The sequence below is a fragment of the Lagenorhynchus albirostris genome, chromosome 20, assembly GCF_949774975.1.
Source record: "Lagenorhynchus albirostris chromosome 20, mLagAlb1.1, whole genome shotgun sequence".
Taxonomy (NCBI): domain Eukaryota; kingdom Metazoa; phylum Chordata; class Mammalia; order Artiodactyla; family Delphinidae; genus Lagenorhynchus; species Lagenorhynchus albirostris.
In genome coordinates, this window is record NC_083114.1 from 58,261,573 (window position 1) to 58,284,505 (window position 22,933).

Sequence of the window (22,933 nt, forward strand, 5' to 3'; positions counted from 1 at the left end):
GAAGCCCGCAATTATCAACAAAATGATGCAATTTATCACGGAGCCGTAGTTGACTGAAGGTGAGAACGCCATTCTCAACTGAGAAGCACGAGCTTGGTTTCCGGTGATGTCACTTGAGAGACGGCACGTCCAGCCCAGCCCGTGAACCCCTGGCCTGACTGCAGCAAGTTGGACCCATAAAAAGCAGCCCGCCTGGCCCTCTTCCCGGCCAGCCTGACATCACAGGCTCCGGCCGGAGCTGTTGTTGTCACGCCTGCCGGCAGCACCCCGCCCCCATCCCCACCCGCGATTGTACGGGGCTGACCGGGAGTTCCCGGGGGCCCAGAGGCTGCCAGGGACAGTGCCTACTCACCCCCGACTTCGGCTGTCACCGCTGTTCACCCTTCCTTTCCCCCCGGGGTTCAGTCTCCCCGCCTTCTCTCCATCACCTCCCCTCTGGGATGCTAGAGGAAACCAGTGAAGCCTGCTTTCCTCTACTGGGCTGTGCTCTCTAGGCCAGAACCCACTTGGTTAACGGTGAAGGACCTTTGGAAATAGGAAATTAGTCTTTAACCAGAATAAGACCTCTGAGCCTGTGAGCAAGCAGCTGTGTCTACGGAGGGGCCCCCTCGTCCATGGATTCAGGGCAGAACCACGCAGAGGACGGGCCCTCCGGGTGAGCGAGAAGCCCTCGTTATAAGTCACGGTTGCAGAGCTGCGTGGTGTTGCTTTCCGGGTGGCACAGCACAGCCAAGTTCTGTGCCAAGGAGAGGGCCTCCTGGGCCTGCCTGCACAAGGAGGTCAGAGTAATAGCGAGATGTGCTCACGTGTACGATCGTCCTTCCTTCTAGAAGCTTCTTTGCCAGAGGTAGGAAGAAGACCCTCACCCAAGGATTCATCCCTTCCTTCCCAGCCCGGTGGGTCCAGCTTCCTTCTCCCTCCCCTCGGGGGCACGTCAACATCTAGATCCCTTTCTTGTGCCATCTGATGACCAGTGACATGCTTGACGGAGCCATCCCCAGGACACCTGCCCTACCCCCAGAGGAGGGATCCTTCGGGCCCAATAGACCCGTTCCCGCACCCCCGTCAGCTTGGCCCAGGCCACAAGTGGTGAGGATGCCCCTGGCCTTTCTGCAGCCACTGTCTCCTCAGTGCACAGCAGCACGACCCAGCACTGACGGCCACCCAGTGCCCTCTTCCCAGAGACAGCCCCCCCAGAGGACGGCCTGAAAAGTGTCCCACCGCACTGTTGCTCCGGGCGGCTCTACGCTGCTACAGTCTGAGTTCGGGACGTATCTGGGGACACCTGGCCAGGGCAGGTGACGTGTGAGGTCTCTAGCCACGCAAGCATCCATGACTGTTTCCTACATCTGAAGGTAATCTGGGTCTCGTACCTTAGCAAAGCAGTGCTGGTGACGTTGACGGGGACCCTGCCGGGCCAGTAAGCCAGAGCTGGGACACGGTGTCCTCCTTCCCAGGTGGTCTGCTTGGCTGGACTTCCCCCTGTGAGAAGAGGGGAGACAGTTGGTTCTCTGGGAAAACAGTCCTTCTCCACGGGGACTCTCTAAGAGCTTCTGATAATTCCAACAGAGGAATGACTTCCTTTAGCAACGAGCTATTCTGATTCATGTAGTGAATCTCTTTCAATATGTTCTTTTATTTTACCGGATTCAACGCGCGCAACTAGCTGTGTCCGTCCCTCTCTAGGGAATCACGTCACTTAATTTCTTCATGCCGCTTTGGCCACTTCAGACTGTCTGGCTTGTTTACGGACTGGCATCAGTCCTGTGCACCCGAGACGTAGTAGGCGCTCAACAACTATCTGTTGAATGAATGAATGTGTCTTCCTACAGATCATGTTTAGGATGGAAACATAAAACTATTTGAAATGAGATAAAGGCGGAAATTCCCACAGTTATTTGATCCGCCCAACAACCGATCTGGCATAGGTTTTGTTGTTGTATTTTGTTCACTCTGCTTTACTTTTTTGTTTTCCTTTTTTTTTGTTTTTTTTTTTTTTTTTTTTGAATGAATGAGCTCTTCCGATGTTGTGGTAGCTCCGACCTCTTGCCTCTCAGGGGGCGGTAAGAACAATCTACTGCAATCTATGAATTTCCACTGGGTAATTAAAGGAATTATTTTTGTAACCACCAAGTCAAAAGTGACCACCAGTGTAACGATGACCAGCAGGCTGGAAGGGATGAGGTCATGCTTTATGGAAACATCCTGAGTACGTGTTGCGTTGAATTAACCATGACCATGCCCGCCCCTCCCACACACACCCCGACCTCATCCCAGCTGAGCCAGGAATTCCGCACGGTTAGCGTGTAGAGAGCCTTTCCAAGGCAAACGCTGTGTATGTGTCTCACACATACCATGGTCATGCAACATCCTTATGTTTGGCTGGCGGAAACAACGATGGGGAGGGAGGGGGCGAGAAGACCGAGGCTGCCGTCACTTTGCACTCACCCTGCAGCAAACGGAACCTTTGATGTCCCTGGCCCAGCACATGACACCAGAAATGCTCGGCATTCTTGGAATTTTCTCATAACCAGCTTTGGAGTCCCCCCAAGGGTTGAAGTCAGAAACGATACACTAAACAACTCGTGTCTATGGACCGTTTATGTTTAGGGGTGGGGCTCTCGGAACCAAGCGGAGTTGTGTGGGGGGCCGAACGGGAAACTCTTTGACTTGGCCCAAGATGTCTCACATACCTTCTTCCAGTCCAGAGCCACGCCGGCCATAAACACCTAGAGCCCACTCCCAATTATTCACGCATATGGAACAGAGACTCCAGAGCTACAGCCAGCATAAATCGCACTCCCCCGTGGCCTTGGAATGCACGACTTACGCTTCAGCTGAAGGCCAAGGAGCGGGGAGGGAGCACTAACGCTGCACGTGCGGGAGCTCTGCAGATAGTCCCCACCACCCCCCACGAGGGGCGTTTCTATGGAAGCTCGGGGAATAGGTGGGTGAAAACATGGAGTCCATTTATTTGCAAGTCCACGGAGCACAAAATTCAGACGAACTTGCTTAGCCTTTGAGGCCAGATGCTAAGGAAAAGCAAAGGGTTCAATTCGAAGAAACAAGCCAATGGTTCTGAGGGTCGACCAGAAGGCCCAAGCTGGGGGCTTGCACTGTGTTAGGGCTATAGGCGCCGGCGTACGGGGTCGGCGCCAGGATTGCGCTTCCGCCTCCAGGGTGTTTCCAGAAGGGTACACTAGCCCCTAATTAATAAATCTGCTAAGTGGGCTTCACCACTAGGGGTTCTGCTCATTTGCCATGATCTTTTTGTACCGTTCTTTTTCAGACGATTAACTTTCCTAATTCGTTTTCAGAGAAAAATATGTCAATGCGTTTGCCTTATTTCAGCAGAGAGTTGAAAGCTGGGGAGGTTAGAAGGAATTCGGCCAGTTATAAAACATGTATACGTCAACAGAGTGGACAGTGCCCTGCAGAGAATCAGGAACTGGGACAAAGAGAGGAAAATGTTGGCTGAGAGAAGCGGCTCGGTGTGGACACTTGGGGTGCGGAGAGCAACCCCTCCTCTATGCTGTCAACACTGGCCAGCTGGCCCCTGGCTGTACCTTGGGTTCTGGCTTTACCAGAAAGACACAATTATATATTCCAGCCATGCCCACAAGGCTTGTACTCAAAAGAGTCCAGAGTGTAGGTAAACAACTATAAAAAATATATCCCCCAGAGCGTGGACACCTTCCCACTCCAAATTCCAGTATCTCATTGGCACTGCTAGGGGTGGGCCAACTTTAAAAGATCCGACCAGCATTCTCTGTGGGTCCCCAGGGTTGATGCCTGATAACCAGGCATCTGATTATCAGAAACATCTAACCGTGTTTGTTGTGGTTCATCTGCACCAGCAAACACTGAAACCCACAGCAGCTGGCCCTGGTCCCCTGATGTTCTCCAGTGATACCTGCTCCTACTGATGGAAACTCATCCTCCGTTAACCACAACAGTAACAGTAACAATAATGTCTCCTATTGACTGAGCCCTTTCTAAGCACCAAGCTAAGTGCACCCACCTATAATGCTAAGTGCTTCCCGGCGTCATCTCCCTTAATCCTCAGGACAACTCTGTGAGCTAAGCCCTGTTATCCTCATTCTTCAGATGAGGAGGTTGAAGCTCAGAGACGTTAAGTAATTTGCCCAAGGTCACACAGCAAAGAAACACTAGAGTCAGGATTTGAATCCAAGTCTAACCACACAGCCAGTACCCTCAGCCATTAAACCTTCTAGGACTTTTTAGGACAGTGGTTCCCATCCCCGAATGCATACTCGAATCACTAGCTTTTAAGAAGTACCCAGGCCAAGGTCCCTTTCCCAGAGAATTGTGATTTAAATTGGCCGGGGGTGGGGCCTGGATACCAGTATCTTGTAAATTCTCCTGGTGAGTTAATGTAGAGCGGGCCGTTCCAGGCCGAGGGTGAAGAGAGCAAGGAACAGAGTCAGAAGGTGGACACAGTGCGTTTTGAAACTAATTGTAGCTTATGTGCTTTTTAATGACAGGTTTTATACGGCCCACAGCTTTATAACTTTACGCCACCGGAGCGTGAATGTGACCCTACGTGTTATAGTGAGTGAGAACAATAGCTAAGTCCACAAAGTCAAACAGGCACTTTTTAATTTCAAAAGCTACTCGTTAGTTGAGAGCAACCTTCATACTTTGATCAGAGGCCCTGGCACATCAAAAGGGTCCATTGCGTTTGGCTTTCTGTTGAGAAACGCAAGTCTGATGGTCATGAAAACGCATTTCAGCGCACTTGCGGTTAGTTATGACTCTCATTAAGGCAGAACCTCTTACTTAAAGCAATAAATATTTAGCCTCAGCAACCAAAATATAAACAGAACGATGATTCATGGAAATGCTTTTGCTCGTTCTCCCCTGGCTACGGAAGAAAATGCCACTGCACGATGCAGGGAGAAAAGGGCAGCCGAGGAAGGCTCACCACGACCTACGCTTGGAACAGGGTCCTTCCCAGAAAGGACCCAAATGCGATGCCTGCCTGAGTCAGAAAGGCAGTGTGGCTAATACAGAGGTTGGCAAACTTCTCAGTACACGGAGCCGCCAGAAGGACACCCAGAGATGCTGATTTAGGAAGTCTGGGGTGGGGTCTGACTCCAAGTCATCCTGACACCAGGCTCTGAGGACCAGAAGTTGCGAAGTGTTAGTAAGGTAAATGGGAGGACGCCTTCCCAATTCTCAACGTCACTGCACGTCCATCTCCTCAGCCGTGAAGGGGGAAATGACTGTACTGATCTCACGGGATGGTGGAAAAGTTACGCAAGATAATGTACATAAAGTTCCAAGCCAGGTCCTCCGGCGTAGTGCCTGCCACGGAAGCGCCCACTAACAGCCATCCAAAGAAACCCCTAGCAAAGCAGAGACAAAACAGAATCACCTACAGATAGAAGACAGCAGGCTGCAACCTGGCAAAGCGCACACTGAACTCAGCCCCTGACAGTTTGGTTTGGCACAAATCGTATTTCTCTTTAAACTAAATCTGAATGTCGTTAGTCAGAGCCCTCGATCTGATTTCCCGAGTCCCTAATGCTGGCCACAGTGGACACAAACAAACAGTTGTTCGTTTATACTACCTGCCTGGCCCCTCAAGGCATTTATGTTTGTGACTCGGATGGGACACGCGTGTTCTGAGGAGCACACGTCCTATAACCTTCTAAAGAAGCAGGCTTCATTTCTAAATATATATACATGCCTCTCCCAAGGCTGCCCAGAGCGCACACACTAGTGTTCTAGAAACACAGGGCAGCCAGGCCTCTGTTGGGGCGAAGGACCCTGGCTGCCCTGGGGCGGCCGTGAGTGTGGGCATGGGGACTTCCAAGCCCAGCACGGGACGTCATTTGACTTCCACTGGGTCCCCAGTAGCTGTCCCTGACCCCAGCCGGGGCCAAGAGCCCCTCCCTTGCCCCTCACTCCCTCCCCCAGTCCCCCCCTGCCCCGACCCCTCTCCGTCCCACCCCCTGCCCCAAATGGACAGAAGGCCCAGGATGTAGAGCACGCTTCCCAGTGGGAAAGGTTATGTAACCGCCTGATAGCATCAAGTTACAACCAAGGTCTCCTAGAAGCCAAGGATGCCAAATTCAACAGCATGTTTCCTCATCACCAGGGGGGAGGAAGGAACAGTTCTGCTCTTCAAATAAAACAAGGAAAGATTTTCCAGACAGAGGAGCCGTCAGTTAGGGCACAAACAAGGTGTTGGTTCTGTCCCGGAGAGGAAATAGGTCTGGAGCAGGGAAGGGAGGCCGGCGGCTGGGAACCAGGGGGGCCGCGGGCTCCGGGTCGGCAGCGGCCCTGCTGTGCCCCCTGGCCCCCGGTTCGGTCTCTCCTCACCCCTACAGGACGCAGGCCAAGCCCGGTGGAGCACCCTCACTCCAGCACGGGATGAAGGGATGACTGCAGGAGACGCTGCCTCATCACATCAGCTGAGCAGAGCGGCTCAGCCAGGAGAGGGGGTGGGGGGCGGCCCGGGGGCCCTGGGAACAGGGGAGGCAGCGTGTGGCCTGATGCGCTGGGCCGGCTGCGGGGAGAAAGCAGCAGGGCTCTGGGCACTGTTTGTCCTGCTCCATTGCGAAAACACTGACTGTCTTCTCTCTTTCACCAGCTCCCGAGACTGGCCTCGTTTACAGCAGGATACACAGGCCTCCCGCTGACAAGGAACCTGCTCGAAGAAGAGCAGGCGGTCCAGAGGGACCCCCCAGCCCCTCCCCCCGTGACCCGGGTCCCCTGGCCATGGCCCTTCCACCCAGGGCTCTGCCCGCCTTCCCAGAGCCCCCCGCAGTGGCCTGGGCAGTGAGGAGAGGTTGACGGGAAGCCAGTTTGGAGACTGAGGAAGGGGAAGCGTTTACTCCCCGCAAAGTGCGTCTCCAGGATCTCCTGGGAAAGGAACAAGGTAACCAGGTCCAGTCCCACCACGGATTCAGGTGCTGTGTCCCACAGATACCACATCCAGACCAACGTTTGTGCAAGGCCCTGCCCCCCACAGAGGGTGTTGCCTCGACATGAAGGAAGTCCAGCCTCAGAGCAGTTTTCCAAACCACAGGCCCAGAACTCCTGGGAAGTGACCCTCATGTTGCTTAAGGTGCCTGTGTGCTTCAGCAGGAAAATCCTTCTCAGGTCATTTCTTCCAATTATTCTCTTGGTAGAACCCTCCCCTCACCCCGAGTTTGTTTCGGCTGGGACTGAAGAGATGGAGTTGTACGGGGGTAGGAAAGGCCAGGCACCTCCCGGCCAGCGTCCCAGTTGGCCCTGCACCGTCCCGCGAGGCGGGTCTCCACTGCCCTTACTGAGGAGGACGCAGGGCTGGAAGGGGCCGCCGGGCACCAGGTCCTGAGCTGAGTCGAGAATCACGCCTCCAAAGCCCTCTCTCCATCTCTCCACTCTGCCTCCCATAGATTTAGAAAGACTCAGACTGTCACAGGGGCTAACGAGGTTCTCCCTGACAACCATGGAGGGGGCAGAGAAGTAAGACAGGACGTTGCAGACAGCTGGGCAGTCAGTCGGGTATAACAGGGCATGAGGATAGTGAAAACGTGGGTTGAGGAATGAGCCGGGTGGTGGTCAGAGCGTGTGGCCCCTCAGTCGATGGCTGGCCCCAGGGAAGCCCTCTGACCCGCTCAGCCTCAGATCCCTCTTTGGCCAACAAGATAGTTGGAGTAGAGCTCGCTGAGGCCTCCCTGGCACTGTCTGAATGCGGGGAGATTCCTGTCACTCACTCCCCTTTATTTATCATCTTTGACTCAATGGAAATGTCTATATATACACGTACCACGTGTTCTTTATCCATTCATCTATAGATGGACACTTAGGTCACTTCCACATTTAGGCAATTGTGAATAATGCTGCAATGAACATGGGGTGCGTATATCTTCTGGAATTCGTATTTTCATTTTCTTCAGATAAACAGCGGGATTGCTGGATTGCCTGGTAGCACTACTTTTAATTTTTGGAGGACCGTGCGTACTGTTTCCCCCAGTGGCTGCATCAACTTGCACTCCTTTTTGTCCACACCTTCCCCAACTTTGCTTCGGATTCAGTAGGTCTGGGGTGAGGACCTAGAATCTGCATTGCTACCAAGTTCTCAGGTGGTACTGATGCTGCTGGTCCTGGGACCTCACCTGATTACCCACTGGTCTAGATCTGACAGTTCTAGACTCGAAGGGCGCTAGATGTGGATATCCCAAACTGCTGGCTCTCACAGCGGTCCCTGGACCTGCTGCATCAGCATCACCTGGGAGCTGGTTAGAAATGCAACATCTCCATCACCAACCCAGACCGACTGGGTGCAGGATCCCCGGGGCACCACCTACACGTTAAAGTCTGAGAAACACTGCTCTAGACCGTCATTCTTTAAAGCCGGGGCTTTGTTGATCTTTGTGTCCCCGGCACTGAGCACAGTTCCTGGCACATAGTAGGTGCTCAACAAGTAGAAGGAAATAGAAGGAAAGGAGGATACGCCCTGCTGATACATGTGTTTCTCATAACGTTCTTCCCTCAAAGAATGGGCTACAGTCCACACCCGTAAACTGGTTCACTATTTTAAAACTGCCTCCTAAGGGGGAGAAGAGAAAAGATAAGGCAGGTCCTCAGATAGGAGATCAGAGGTCGTCTTCTTAGGAAACAGAAAGCTCCCCACAGAGGGGCCACTTACGGACAGATTTTTATCCCCTCAACCTTGGTCTCTGTGCCTTTAGGGCCTTTACTCTTGAGAGTAAAAATGATTCCAGGCTCTTCTAACTGAGCATTGAAGACGGCAGCCTGGCCCGAGGGTACCCCAGGTGCAGAGAGGAGGAATTATCTTCAGCGAATGCGGAAGAACCACTCCCAGTTGGCACCATATTTCTCTAGGCCGTGGCAGCAGCTACCGGACACATTTCCACCGCTTCGGGTCCAGCTCCCCAGGAACCAGTGCTCTCGAACGAACTGGATGGGCCAAAGAGATCCAGGCACAGAGGAACGCCACCACCCAGAGGGGTGGAGTGGTCTGGCCACTGGGCAGCACCCGGTTTCCCTGACCCCCACCACGTATGTCCACACACGAGATGCGGCCACAGCTCAGCATCCACTCACCTGTAAAGTTCTCAAGGGATCTGACCCCAGGGACGCCAGGGTAAAGCACTTCCTTCTCACAGCTAGCCGTGGGACACACGGAAATTCTAGCTTCTAGGTAACTACGACTATTCCGCCAGGCCCATCTGAAGGGGAGTTCACGTCCTCCGACTTGGACACAGCTGGGGCCGCAGGTCAGAAGCCAGCCAGACAGCAGGGCAAACCCAGCCCCAGGGCGCAATCTTGCCAAGTCCACCTCTGCACCCCTCGGATACAAGCACCTTCTGAAATTTTTATTTTAATTTTTTCATTTAAAAAAGTAATTAAAAAAATTTTTTAATTGGTAAAAAAAAAAAAAAAAAAGTGGGAATAACTACACTTAAACCCTTCCTCCCCTACCCAGAGGTAATCACTGCTAATCTTTTGTTATCAATACCTTTTGTTGCCTCTCTCAAGATTTTTCCGAGAATACATGCACTTAGCTTTATACAATAAAATCGTACTTTACATATGGATTTGTGACCTGCTTTACTCACTGAAAAGTATTTAATGTAACTGTTTCCAGGTCAGTCATATGCACCATTTTCAGTGGTTCCTAAGTGTTTCTTTAAATGCATGTATCATAATTTCTTTGAGCACTCCTCTCTTGCTGTACACTTGGGTTATGTCTAACTATGTTTCTCAAGAAAAACCCACTGCAACGAGCATTCTTTTACACACAACATTGTGCACTTGGCTTATTATTTCTTGAAGACAAATTCTTTAAAAGAGGAATTAATGCATCGCCCAGCATGCACAATTTTCAAGACTTCGGTCCATACTGCCGAACTGTCCCCAGCAGGACTGCTCTTTCAGAGAGTGAGGTCCTTTTGGGGAAACCTTCCCAGCAGATGGGCGCTGAGCTGAGGGCTGAAGGGTGTTTACATAAAGAGAGGCAGTACGGTGTAGTGGGAAGATCACCAGCTTTAACTTGGTAGCAAGCCTGGCCCCGTCCTCCCAAACTGTGTGACTCTAGGCAAGTTCCTTAGCCTCTCTCATTCTTCAGCTGTAAGTGGAGGGATTACTACCTGCCTTTCACTAAGGTTTAGAGCTAATGCTTATAGAAACCTTGCATAGTTGTGCACAAAATATTTCTTGAATGAATGAAATGAATTAGTGTTTGGATGGGTGGAGGGATGACTTTTCAAAAAGGAAAGAAAAGAAAGCAAGGAGGAAGATTGAGGACATGAGGGTGAGGGTAGAGGCAAAGCATACTTGCTGGGCTGCCTGTCAGCGGGCCGACGCCCTGGGAGGGAAGGAAAGGGAACCCCCCGGGGTGAACACGCACTTTCTCTGCTCCAAATTGTTTCTCTTCTGGGAGCTAGTGGCTGTGAGTAATCTGTCCCTATTTCACAATGATGTCCCAAGACCCAGCTATAAACTGGTCCTCCCAGAGGCCAGATCTCATGCCCCAGCCCGGACTCAGCACCCGCGGGGAGATGCCCCAACCCCAGCTGTGAGCCTCTACCTTGACGAGTTTGCCATGATCCAGTGAAGGGCCCCATGCTCCCTGCCAGCTCACACTTCTGAGCCCACGGGCCATTGTCTCCTAGAAACCAAAACAAGCAACAGGCAGCAGTTACTGGAGGATGCTTCTGCCCGGTTCTCTCTCTCTCTCTCTCTCTCTCTTTCTCTCTCTCTCTCTCTCTTTCTCTCTCTCTCTCTCTCTTTCTCTCTCTCTCTCTCTCTCTCTCTCTCTCTCTCTCTCTCTCTCTCTCTCTCTCGGGTCCCACATCCCTGTGCACAGCAGGGGACTGGAGAGAAAAAGGACCTGTGAAAACAAATGCAACCCCACCCTTGAAGGACGTTTTAGAGGGGGCTGCCTCCGATGGGCTTTCCGGAGAGGTGGGGTGTCCTGCCCCGAGCGCGCCCCACGCTGAGGCTTCTGCCTTTGGATCTGGGCTCAGCAATTCTATCGCCACTATCTTCAGCCCAGCAACTTTTTCTTTTCTTTCCTTTTGTTTTTTGTGGGTTTCTTTTGGCCGCACGGCATGTGGAATCTTAGTTCCCCAACCAGGCATAGAACCCGTGCCCCGTGCAGTGGAAGCACGGAGACCTAACCTCTGCACCACCAGGGAAGTGCCCAGCAACTCTTTCTTGAGCCCCTATGATGCACACATACGTTATCTCCTGATCCCCCAATGTGCTATGGAATAGATTTCACTGTTAGCTTGATTCTGCCAATGAGGAAGGAGAGGCTTACAGAGCTTAAAGTAACCTTCCCGGCACTTCCCAGGTGGCGCAGTGGTTAAGAATCCGCCTGCCAATGCAGGGGACACGGGTTCGAGCCTTGATCTGGGAAGATCCCACATGCCGCGGAGCAACTAAGCCCGTGCGCCACAACTCCTGAGCCTGTGCTCTAAAGCCTGCCAGCCACAACTACCGAGCCCATGAGCCACAACTACTGAAGCCCGCGTGCCTAGAGCCCGTGCTCCGCAACAAAAGAAGCCACCGCGATGAGAAGCCCATGCAACGAAGAGTAGCCCCCGCTCGCCGCAACTAGAGAAAGTCTGCGGGTAGAAACGAAGACCCAACGCAGCCAAAAATAAATAAATAAATTTATAAAAAATAAAGTAACTTTCCCAAGAGTAGAGATTCAAACCCAAGTGTCCACCACTCTCGCTCCAGACAGGGACCCGAGACCAGTGATGCCTGTGTGGGCCCTTTAAACAGCTCACTGGTCCAGCACCACTCAGCCAGAAGATGTGACCTGCTGACCGCTGGCAACCTTTGGGATGGGGGAAGACGGTAAAGAAGCACTCTTGGAATTGCCCGAGGATTACAGAGGTCCACAATGTCAAAGTCACTCATTAACAATTAACAGCAACACCCAGATGGCCCTGATCAACACCCAAGGGGCCGGCAGGGGACCCGCTCTCTCTGTGCGAAGGCTTTCCAGGGGCACAGCCCTGGAGGCCCCAATGGACAGGTGCTTGGCACGCAGGCCGACGGACGCGAGCAGGGCCCCCAGTTCGAGGCGAGCCCCCTGCCCAGCTGAAGAGGGCCACTCGCCCAGACTCTGCTCTTGCGTGGGGCGTGTGCGGGGTTATCCATTAGATCCCAGCGAGGTTGGCTGGGTTTTACTACTTCACCTGTAAACCAAAGGAATGTGTTGTTTTTAGCTGTGAGGTCAACTTTGTCCTTGATGTGGCCCACGAGGCTGTCCATCTCCCGGAGAGCCGCGCTGTACGGCCTTCGACCCCCGGGTTCTGCTGACAGCAGGGTCCTGGACAGGGGCACGTGCATGTGGGCCAGGCCCACGTAGAGCAGGAAGGGTCTTCCACTGGCACTGAAACGAGAGAGCCGGAGGTGACTCTCCAGAAGGCTCCCGTGGCCTCAGAGAAGAGCCCAGAACCCCTCCACCCGGTGTGCTCAGGAAGTACACATCCGTCTACAGCCTGCAGAGGCAATGGGGGGATAAAGCTAGTTGAACACTGAGCGTAACTGTAATACTCGCTTCTGCCCTTGTAACGTTTACCGGGAGCTTATTGAACATGACTCACGTTGCCTGAGTTCAGCCTCATAAAACCCCCAAGTTCCCTTTTCCGGATGAAGCGCCAGAGGCTCAGGGAAACTGAGAGACTTACCCAGGGTTAGGACGCGACCAAGTCTGGGTTTAAGCTAAGGTCTGGCTGAGAGCAGAGCCCTGCCTCTTAGCAGCTTCATGCTAACGTCCAGCGCAAACGTATTTTTAAGTTCCAGCTGCTCTCTCGCAGCATCCAGGCCATTGTTTCCACTCCCAGCCTTGGCTCTTTCTAGGAGATGAACGGATGACTGAAACGGACCACGGGAAATTCCAAGGCCATAGCTGGGAACATCTCGATCAAGGTCCTGGTGGAGGCCAGGCTCCCGGCTGCCCCTACTCTGATCCTGCAGGTTCCCCTGGGAGGCCTGTGCTCCCTGCCTGCCCCCACCTGCATTCCCAGGCCAGGGGCAGGGTCAAGGGCAGCGGCAGGGACCCTCGGGGAGCCCCTTCCCACAGCCCACCCCTGTGGGGGGCCTTTCAGAGGACACAGGGAGGGCAAGGGGGGAACTTCAGGCGAGTCCGTAGGCTGGCGACAGAAGCGGCTCTTTCACACCAGGCCACCTGGACACCCGACTTTCAAACTGGCCTGAGCGCTCTTGGCTGCCCCCGATTCACACCACCCCACATCAAGCTCTCTGAGTCCCCCAGCCTCAGCTCTGCACCAAACCTCGCCCTGGAGACGCCCCTGCATCCCAACTCCCAAAGTCCCCTGATTGGGTGGGACTGTACTGCACTCGGTTCTCTTTGAAGGACAGAAGATGCACGTCCCAGACGGGGGCCTCTCCTTCCCCATTCTAGTCCACAACTTCTCTGCAACATTTCACGAGCTGTATCGTCCATGTCCACAAGTCATGAGTGGCTATTCTGATTTCAATTCACGAACATGAAATAAAGCTAAGAGTTCAGCGTCTCACATGCTATACCATGCATGAGGCTTGAAGACACGATGCTCAGTGAAATAAGCCAGTCACCAAAGGACAAATATGGTGCGATTCCCCTTACAGGACGTACTTGGAGTGTCTGCTTCATACAGACAGAAAGTAGTGCTGTGGAGGCCAGGGGCTGCAGGGAAGGGAAAATGGGGAGCTGGTGTTTAACAGGTACAGAGCTTCCATTTGGGAAGATGAAAAAGTTCTAGAGATGGATAGTGGGGATGGCTGCAGAACAGTATGAATGTACTTAAAACCACAGAACTGTACACTTGCAAAGGTAAATTAAAAAAATAGGGAGGGTGGGCAGGGAGGGAGACGCAAGAGGGAAGAGATATGGGGACATAGGTATATGCATAACTGATTCACTTTGTTATACATCAGAAACTAACACACCATTGTAAAGCAATGGTACTCCAATAAAGATGTTAAAAAAATTTTTTTTAATTGAAGTAGAGTTGATTTACAAAGCTGTGTTAGTTTCAGGTGTACAGAAAAATGATTCAGTTATACATATATATATTGAAAAAGAAAAATTTATGCTATGTACAGTTTACATCTATCTATCATCTATCTATCATCTATCTATTATCTATCTGTCTATCTATCTATCTCTCTATGTCTATCTCTTTCTCTATCCGTCCATCTGGTGTCTCAGTTGCCTGAGCCACATTTCCAATGCTCAGGCCAGTGGCTACCATCCTGGACAGCACAGAGAGAACATGTTCTTCCTTGCAGGGAGCGCTACTGCATGGTGCTGATGTAGGGCGTCTGTTGCCTGATCTCACAAAGATGATCATGTACAGTTGTGTAGGTTGCGCACAATTCCGGCATGCGCACATCCTGCTGAGAGAGCGGATGGGAGTGTGATGCCAGCCCACAATCCAGCGGCCGAGCTGGGAGCTCTGGCACCGGTCGGCACACACTCAGCGGGGACGCCTTGCCATAATCTGCAGGTGGATACCACATGGCAGCAGCACGCTGGGTGGCGCTGGCTCAGGTCTCGGGAATTCTGCGAGCCAGTTGTTAAACATGGCTGCCATTAAAAATTAACTGAAATCAACTTACCATTAAATAAATGATATTAAAAACAAAGGCGGGGGGCATAAATTGGGAGACCGGGGTTGACATATACACACTACTATATATAAAATAGATAACTAGTAAGGACCTACTGTACAGCACAGGGAACTCTGCCCAATACTCTGTAAAAGAATCTATATGGGAAAAGAATCTAAAAAAGAGTGGATGTATGTATGTGTATAACTGATTCACTTTACTGTACAACAGAAACTAACACAACATTGTAAATCAACTGAAAAAAAAAAACCAAAGGTAATAAACTTGCACGATTTATCACATCCTAATTATTCTACCACACTTTACCATTATCTGTGCCCTGGCGTTTATTTTGCGGCCGTTGAATCTGTGCGGTGGGAACACCATATGATGAGGTGCTACACTGCACATCTCTCCAACCCTATGGCCAGCGACATCTCCTTGGTATCTTGAATTCAGCCACAGTGAGAGTATTTACGCCACAGAAACGGGCAAATCAGAGCTTTTTTTCTTATTTACACCACAGAAACGGGCAAATCAGAGCTTTTTCTCTGAGTGCTGGTTGTTAAACATTTATCAGCTAATAGCTACCTATGGGCTGGGGGCGTGGTCCCATCACCCACCCTCTTCCCACCCTCATCATTATCCTGCAAACTCCCACCCATTATCAAAATCCTGTTAGCACCCTGGCCTGTGAAGAGGAGGGAAGACGGGCATTGGAGACCCACATCCGAATCCCTGGAATTTTATTTCATGGTCGTGTGACCCTGGGCAATTCACTTAACGTCTGTCGTCTCCACAATGGGGACAGCTATGCCTCCCTGATACAGCTGTGAGTATTTAATGCCATAGTAAGGTTTTCATAAGTGGCACCCTTTTCTTAATAAGTATGAATAATACGAGCCTGCAGTAGTAAGCATCCCTGGTACCCAGGGGAGCACCTCTCTCCCTGCATCCTGACACCACGCTAGAACTCGTAAAGACGGCATGTTGTAGGAACCGCACAAACTAGCTCCCTGGGGGCATCTATCCCCTGAACCACCCCTGCGCTGAATGGCAAATACAGAGTGGAGGATGGGCAGTTCTCTGGTGGCCTGGTGGTTAGGGTTCTGGGCTTTCACTTTCGTGGCCCGGGTTCAATCCCTGGTTGGGGAACTGAGATCCCACAAGCCATGCGGCCCAGCCAGAAAAAAAAAAAAAAGTGGAGGAGACTTGGTGCTTTAAAAAAAAAGGCTTCCCTGGTTGCGCAGTGGTTGGGAGTCCGCCTGCCGATGCAGGGGACGCGGGTTCGTGCCCCGGTCTGGGAAGATCCCACATGCTGCAGAGCGGCTGGGCCCGTGAGCCATGGCCGCTGAGCCTGCGCGTCCGGAGCCTGTGCTCCACGACGGGAGAGGCCACAACAGTGAGAGGCCCGCGTACCGCAAAAAAAAAAAAAAAAAAAAAAAAAACAGGCCAGTTATAAGGCAGTATGATTTCATTTTTATTTAAATATAGATACATGCGTGTGTGTGTGTGTGTGCGTGTGCGTGTGTGTGTGTGTGTGTGTGTGTGTGTGTGTTTATTCACCAGCACAGAAGGAGGCTAGAAGAACATGTTCAGATTTAACAAAAGGGGTTAAGATATCAGAGGAATTAAGACGCTGGAGGGGACATTCCAGCAGAGGGAGGGTGGGGCGTGGTGTGGAGATGCACAAAGATTGAGACCTGGAGAAGCCAAGTCTGGAGAAAATCTCCTGATCTGAAATAGAAAATGGCAAGTGAGGGATGCCCATCTCTCAGGAAATGTCCCCAGTGGGCTCCTGGCAGGAGAGCCAGGCCTGGAGGTGGCGGCAGGGCTGCCCTCGAGCCGGGCTCCCTCGGCTGCCCCTGCAGCAGCCCCTGGGGCTGACCGGTCCAGGAGGCATCGCTGCAATAGCCACTCGCCCCCGCCCCGTCCCAAATCTCACAGTCACCCTCTGGGCCTCAGCGTTCCAAAGAACCTTCTGGAATCCAGACTGGACCTGACAGTTCTCAGTTCAGAAGCCCACCAGGGCTCCATGAGCCTGCGGGCAGTGCAAAGCCCTAGCCCGGCATCCGCGGCCTTCCCAGCCTTGCCGTCCTTCCCACGCCGGGGCCACCTCACGTCCTCCTGCGCCTGTCCACTCCTCTCCTGGCAGCACCCTGCCTGGTCTCTTGCCTGCAAACACGTAATCCATTAATCCACTGAGATCCCACTCCAAAGCCATCAAGGTCCCTCTCTGCTCCCAGCTCACAGGTGGCTTCCTCCTCCCTGGCCCCTTCTTCCCCTCCCTTAGAGAACTGATCAGGATTGACAACGCAGCCTATGCGAAAGCCGGCTTTTGAACATTATCTGTTTCCCCACTAGCCTGGGAGGCGCTCGAACGCCGAAACAGACCTAAGCCACGTGTGTATTCCCAGCACAACACTGGTACACGCTTGGGGCCAGATCAAGCAACTCACTCTTTATTCACTCATTCAGTGAATGCTTATTAAGCGCTAACCAAGCCCCAGGCACTGCGGAGACAGCTACAAACACAGAAGCAGGACTTCCACCTTCTTGGAGCTTCACATCCAATTGGAAACAGCAGAGGGAAAGATGCAACTAAGAAATGAATCAGGGCTTCCCTGGTGGCGCAGTGGTTGGGAGTCCGCCTGCCGATGCAGGGGACGCGGGTTCGTGCCCCGGTCCGGGAAGATCCCACGTGCCGCGGAGCGGCTGGGCCCGTGAGCCATGGCCGCTGAGCCTGCGCGTCCGGAGCCTGTGCTCCGCAACGGGAGAGGCCACAACAGTGGGAGGCCCACGTACCGCAAAAAAAGAAAAAAGAAATGAATCAGATCATTATTACAAATGTATAGTAGTAGGGATGATGGAGGAGAAATACAGGGTGCTGTGGAAGAGCATAACAGGGGACCCAAGCTGGGCGGGGGGGAGGCGGAGAGGGGAGACATCTCTGAGACAGTGTGGCCCGAAGGACGGGGGGGGCTCCAGGGGGACAGTGCATGGTCGCCCTTCAAGGCGGACAGAACAGCAGAGGGAGAGGCTGCAGGAGGAGGACGGCCGTCCCACTGCCCAGCGGTGCGTGCAATCACTCACGTCCTCACCCGTTATTCATCGGAACACCCAAACAGGAGAAAGAAGAGAGGAGGGGTCAGGAGGACAGAATGATCTTCAGGCTGAACCCGGAGCCCTGATGTGGGTGGCAGGTGGTGCGCTTTAGGTGGGAGCCGGGTGAGGACGGAGATGAGAAGGGGAAGGAGGCTTAGACCAGCAGGGGGAGAACGATGCAGGCGGAGGGGTTGAGTCAAGGAGAAGAAGGAATCAAGCCCTTGATGTGGGTCCCAGGCTCCAGCCCAGGAAGGCTGGGGCTTCTTTGTCCTCTGTGCCTCTCTAGGACCTAGTTCTAAGTGTGCAATTCCATGGAATATGGACCATACACTCTGATTTCAAACATCCTCAACTACACCTCACACCTACCCCAATACGCTCAGCCCATCAAGCCCTGTATTCCCAACTCAGGTTCAATGCGCCGTCCTAGACCCTGTGGGGAGCAGAGGACCAGCCAGCTCCATGACCTAGAAGCCCAGACGCCCGGGCCATCCGCTACCTCCTTTCTTTTTCTTTTTTTTTTTGCCAATTCAGAGCTTTGCCTGCTGTTTAAAAAACTCGAATCAGGAATTAGCTTTCAGGAGAAAGACAAATAACACATGATACCACTTGTATATGGAATCTAAAATATGGTACAAGTGAACCCGTCTATGAAACAGAAACAGACTCACAGACATAGAGAACAGACTTGTGGTTGCCAAGGGGGAGGGGAGGTGGGGGAGGGATGGAGTGGGAGTTTGGGATTAGCAGATGCAAACTAGTATATACAGGATGGAGAAACAGCAAGGTCCTACTGTAGAGCACAGGGAACTATATTCAATATCCTGGGATAAGTCATAATGGAAAAGAACATGAAAAAGAATGTATATATGTGTATAACTGAATCCCTGTGCTGTACAGCAGAAATTAACACAACATTGTAAATCAACTATACTTCAATTAAAAAAAAAATTTTTTTTTAAGAATTAGCCTTCAGCATCACTGCTAGGTTAGGGGTCTAAAATCAAGTGAAGCCCCAAGGAAAAACGTTCAAAGAAGACCCCCTTGCCGAGCAGGGGCAGGAAACCACACTCCAGGGACCCCCGGTAGTTTTGACAAACAAGTCAAGGTGGCGTAAGGGGTCATGGCGGAGAAAACAGCACAGATCTGGGGGCTTTTCTGCTGACACGTCAAAAATCATGGATGAATTGGCAAGTCCAATCCTAAAGAAATCAGCATGCCTGAGGGTTATTTTCTGTCAAGCAAAAAGCCAACAGGATTCATGTGACTTTTCACTTAATAACTAATTAATAAATTAGCAAACTCTTCCCCTCTTTCCTATGATAAAGAGTTTGTTCACTGATTTGTTAGTCTTTCAACTGGTTAATCAAGTGGTAGATGAACAGCACCATGTCCTCTTCAGAGTTAATCAGTCCCCAGCCGGCTGCCACCCGCTACCGTCCCCTGAGAACACTGTGCTTTCATTGCAAAAGCAGGGGTAGACCTTCCTCACCATGGCTATACCTCCACCCTCCCAGCTGCCCTTCTGTCTAGAAAAGTCCAGCATGGTGGAGCGAGGGGCTGGGGGAATTCTTGCACATTCAAGGAAATGATGAGATCAGTTATCCCAAGGTGGAGTCTATTCTTAATTCTGGGCAAGTAGACGGGTGTGCAGCACACGTTTTCCTGCCCACTTAGGCAAAGGCTGCGGAAAATACCAAAGGACCTGTTGGAAATTGTTCCCCGGCCCTTGAAGAGTTTGCAGTCTTGGGACTTCCCTGGCAGTCCAGTGGTTAAGACTCCACGCTCCCAACACACGGGTTCAATCCCTGGTTGGGGAACTAAGATCCCCGCGTGCCGCATGGCGCGGCCTAAAAAAGAGAGAGAGAGAGAGAGAGAGAGTTTGCAGTCTTAGGAGAAAGATGCACCAGTGCACATGAGAGAGGCAGCGGGTGGGGTGACCGTGTGTGTGCACATGTGTGTGTCTGGGCTTGCACCCCGCCACCTATGTACATGCACCCCAAGGTCAGTAGTAGTAGCTGACTGTGGTCGCGCACAATCTACTCTCTGTGCTGATCTCTGATCTGACAGAGGCTGGAAGCGAGCAGCTCTCCCACAGAGACAGCTTGCTAGAGACCCGCTGTGGTATGGCTCTGGGGTTTCTGCTTTTTGTTATTTTCAGTTAGTGGTTGCTAACAGTTAGAGATCAGGAGATCCGCCAAGGGCCAGGTGGCCTGTCTTTCTTGAGAAATGGAAAGGCCTGACAAGCCAGGCCCCCGTTCCCACAAAGCAGCAGCAGGCGGCCTTAGATGGGACAGGTGCTCGAAATTCACCGCAGGCCCCACCACTCCCTACTGCCTCACCGTCAGCCTGCTTCCCGCTTCAGGTTACCTGGGCCCTGTAGATGCTGGACCCCTGTGTGTTATACTGAATACTGGCCCCCAAGGATACTCAGGGTCTAATCCCTGGAATCTCTGAGTGTCCCCACAGCGGACGTTGTAGATGCAATTAAGTTGAGGATCTTGAGATGGGGGATTATCTTGGATCGTTCCCAGTAGACCCTAAACGTAATCACAAATGTCCTTATAAGAAGGAGGCGGGGGGAGATATGACTGCAGAAGAGGACAAGGCAAGCGAACCACAGAAGTGGAGACTCAAACGATGTGGCCAGGAGTTCCCTGGCGGCCCAGTGGTGGGGACTCCATGCTTCCACTGCCCAGGGTCCGGGTTCCATCCCTGGTCGGGGAACTAAGATCCCGCAAGCCCAGTGGTGCCGCCAAAAAAAAAAAAAAAGGAATATGATGCGGCCACGGCCAAGGAACGCCGGCAGCCACCAGAAGCTGCAGGAGGCAAGAAACGATCCTCCCTGGAGCCTCGAGAAGGAGACAGCCCTTCTGATAACCTTGATTTTAGCCCCACAAGATGCATTTCAGACGTCCAGCCTCCAGATCTGTAGGAGAATAAATTGCTATTGTTTTAGCCAATAAGTTGGTCAGTTTGTAACAGCAGCAATAGGAAACGAACATAGCCTGTCAATGAATGAACTCGACAAACACCTTGAATGCCCAGAAGACAGTGGATGGACCCTGCCCTCAGGGAGGTGATACGCTAGCAGGAGAGGACACCTGACAATGACGGGAGAGTGTGGTCTGAGCAGGGACCCTGGGAACGTACCCGAGGCACTTGTAACCGAGGCCTGGAGACCCCAGGACAGACAGTTTTCTAGCTTTATTTCCAGGAGACATGCACGCGCGCATCTTTATCAGGCAATGGAGCTCTGCCGCGGTCTGAGCCGTGCTGGGGCCAGGGGACACGGGGGGGCTCACCTCGCCCGCTGGATGAACTGGGTGGCCTTCTCGGCATACTTCTGTGCGAGGCCGCTCAAGTTCACGGGCTGCTCCACGATGCTGAGGTTCTCATAGAGAGGAAGGGCCAGGTCCGAGTGACAGTCCTTCTCAGGGTTCCTGGGTGGAAATCACAGACGGTGGGGCGTTCATTCCCACGACCTAAGTAGTCACCGAGTCAAACAAAACGCTTTGATGCAGTGATGCCCATAAATACAGAACACTTAACAGCCTGGCCTCAAGTGATTCTTCCAGTCTGCCATTTCCTCCAAGTGCAAAACCAATGTAACACCTTCTTCTATTCCCCTTGAATAGACGTGTATGCTCCTTGGACAAGCCTGGCCCCTCTGTAAAGCGCACGACTTTTTTGAGCTAGGGGTAAGATTATACCCATTTTGCTGGCAGAGAAACTGAGGTTAAACAAAGTACATTACACAGCAGAGTCCCAGAGACAATCAGTAGCCCTGGTTTTTTCCTCCGGCCCCCTTAAGTCATGACTTGCGTCCATGGGGTACAACGCTTGGTATTTTCCCAAGTCAACAATCAGGACTTTGTGTGACAAGACGTCTGACGAGAGGACAGATGGCTAGGAAAAACTTTGGAATTTCAAACCGTGTTTGGAGAATTTGGGGAAACTTCAGCAATTGGAAAAAGTGGGGGTCAAACCTATTGTATCTCCTGGAAAAAAACAAACCCAGCCCTTGGTCTTACAGATGGAGATGAATCTGACATACGAATGACCCAGCAGAGCAGCTGAATCCTGACCCCGGCTGTGATCTCGCGTGAGTTACCTAAGCTCTCAGAGCTTGACTTTCCTTGTGGGAAGTGTGGGGCTGCCCGGGCCCCTTCCAGGGATAAGGAACGGTTAGCATTCACACTGCTCGGCACACTAGGAATGCAATCAAAACTCAAGCCCTCTGTCCTGGGGGACACAGAGAACTGGAAGAGGAGCTGAGGACAATGGAGAGAAAAGGGTGGTCACGGGGGGCCTCTTGGGTAGGGAAACTGTCCTCCTGCTGCAGGGAAGAATCTGGGAAGAAAGGAGAGCCCCCGTCACACATCTATGTGCACATAGACTTGTGCCGGAAGCTTAAGAGGCAAGGTCAGACTGGAGTAATCACCAAGGACCACAATGTTTTAAAAAGAGAAAAAGAGCACGGTCCCGGGTGTCACAACGCCAACCTCATCTTCGTGTCCAGTCTTCCAGCTTTGCATGATCTTGTGGCTGCTCTATCGTCCCTAACCTTCTCCCCCTTTTCCTCCTTCAGCCAACACTTTTCTTCTATTTGATTTAACACAGACGGAAAAGGGACCAGGCTGTGGTCATCGCACGAGACGGCAGGGGTGCCACAGGTGTGAGCCCCAGGCGCCCGGCGGTGATGAGAGAGCAGTGGCAGGTTCTCACGTGGTGACGTCACTCCTCCCACTGCCAACAGGCTCTTGCATCTCCTGGGCATCTCGTGAAAAGGCAGACCTCTGGGGGGGGTCTGAACACCTGCATTTCTAGCAAGCGTCCAGAGGATGCCTGCGCTGCTGGCCGAGCGACCACCCTCTGAGTAGTCAGGAGAGAGGAGACCTGGGCTCTAGACTCAGAGACCCAGACGGGACTCTCCATCCTTCCCTCTCATGACTCCACTGTGACCTGGGCCACCAGGTAAGCTTCCTTCCCAGGACAGTCAGGAGAAACGCTTGCCTCACTCAGAGGTCCAGTGGGTCACGTGTAAGCATGCAGAGTGCTGAGGATGTAACAATTTCTCAACAAATGGCCATTATGATACTAACTATTATTACTAAGCCCCCTGAGACACGCTTTCCCCGGGCGGCCCAGACACCTGCAGCGTTATAAACGATCCCAGTACACCGTCCGAACAGCAGAGCACCTGGTCTGG

General features: G+C 52.3%; 1 protein-coding gene across 6 annotated transcripts in view; it reads right to left on the reverse strand.

Moving 5' to 3' along the window:
- ARSG (arylsulfatase G) overlaps window positions 1-22,933 on the reverse strand; it is a 72,283-nt gene that overhangs the window by 21,125 nt on the left and 28,225 nt on the right. For 5 of the 6 annotated variants that reach the window (XM_060133854.1, XM_060133849.1, XM_060133850.1 and 2 more), the window contains 4 exons: window positions 21,027-21,164; window positions 12,195-12,391; window positions 10,571-10,651; window positions 1,374-1,482 (listed from right to left, as the gene is read on the reverse strand). In XM_060133854.1, the coding sequence (XP_059989837.1) occupies window positions 1,374-1,482; window positions 10,571-10,651; window positions 12,195-12,391; window positions 21,027-21,164 (525 nt within the window). Of the gene's footprint in view, window positions 1-1,373; window positions 1,483-9,084; window positions 9,348-10,570; window positions 10,652-12,194; window positions 12,392-21,026; window positions 21,165-22,933 lie in introns of all 6 variants that reach the window. The other variant, XM_060133852.1, reaches the window with a different exon arrangement.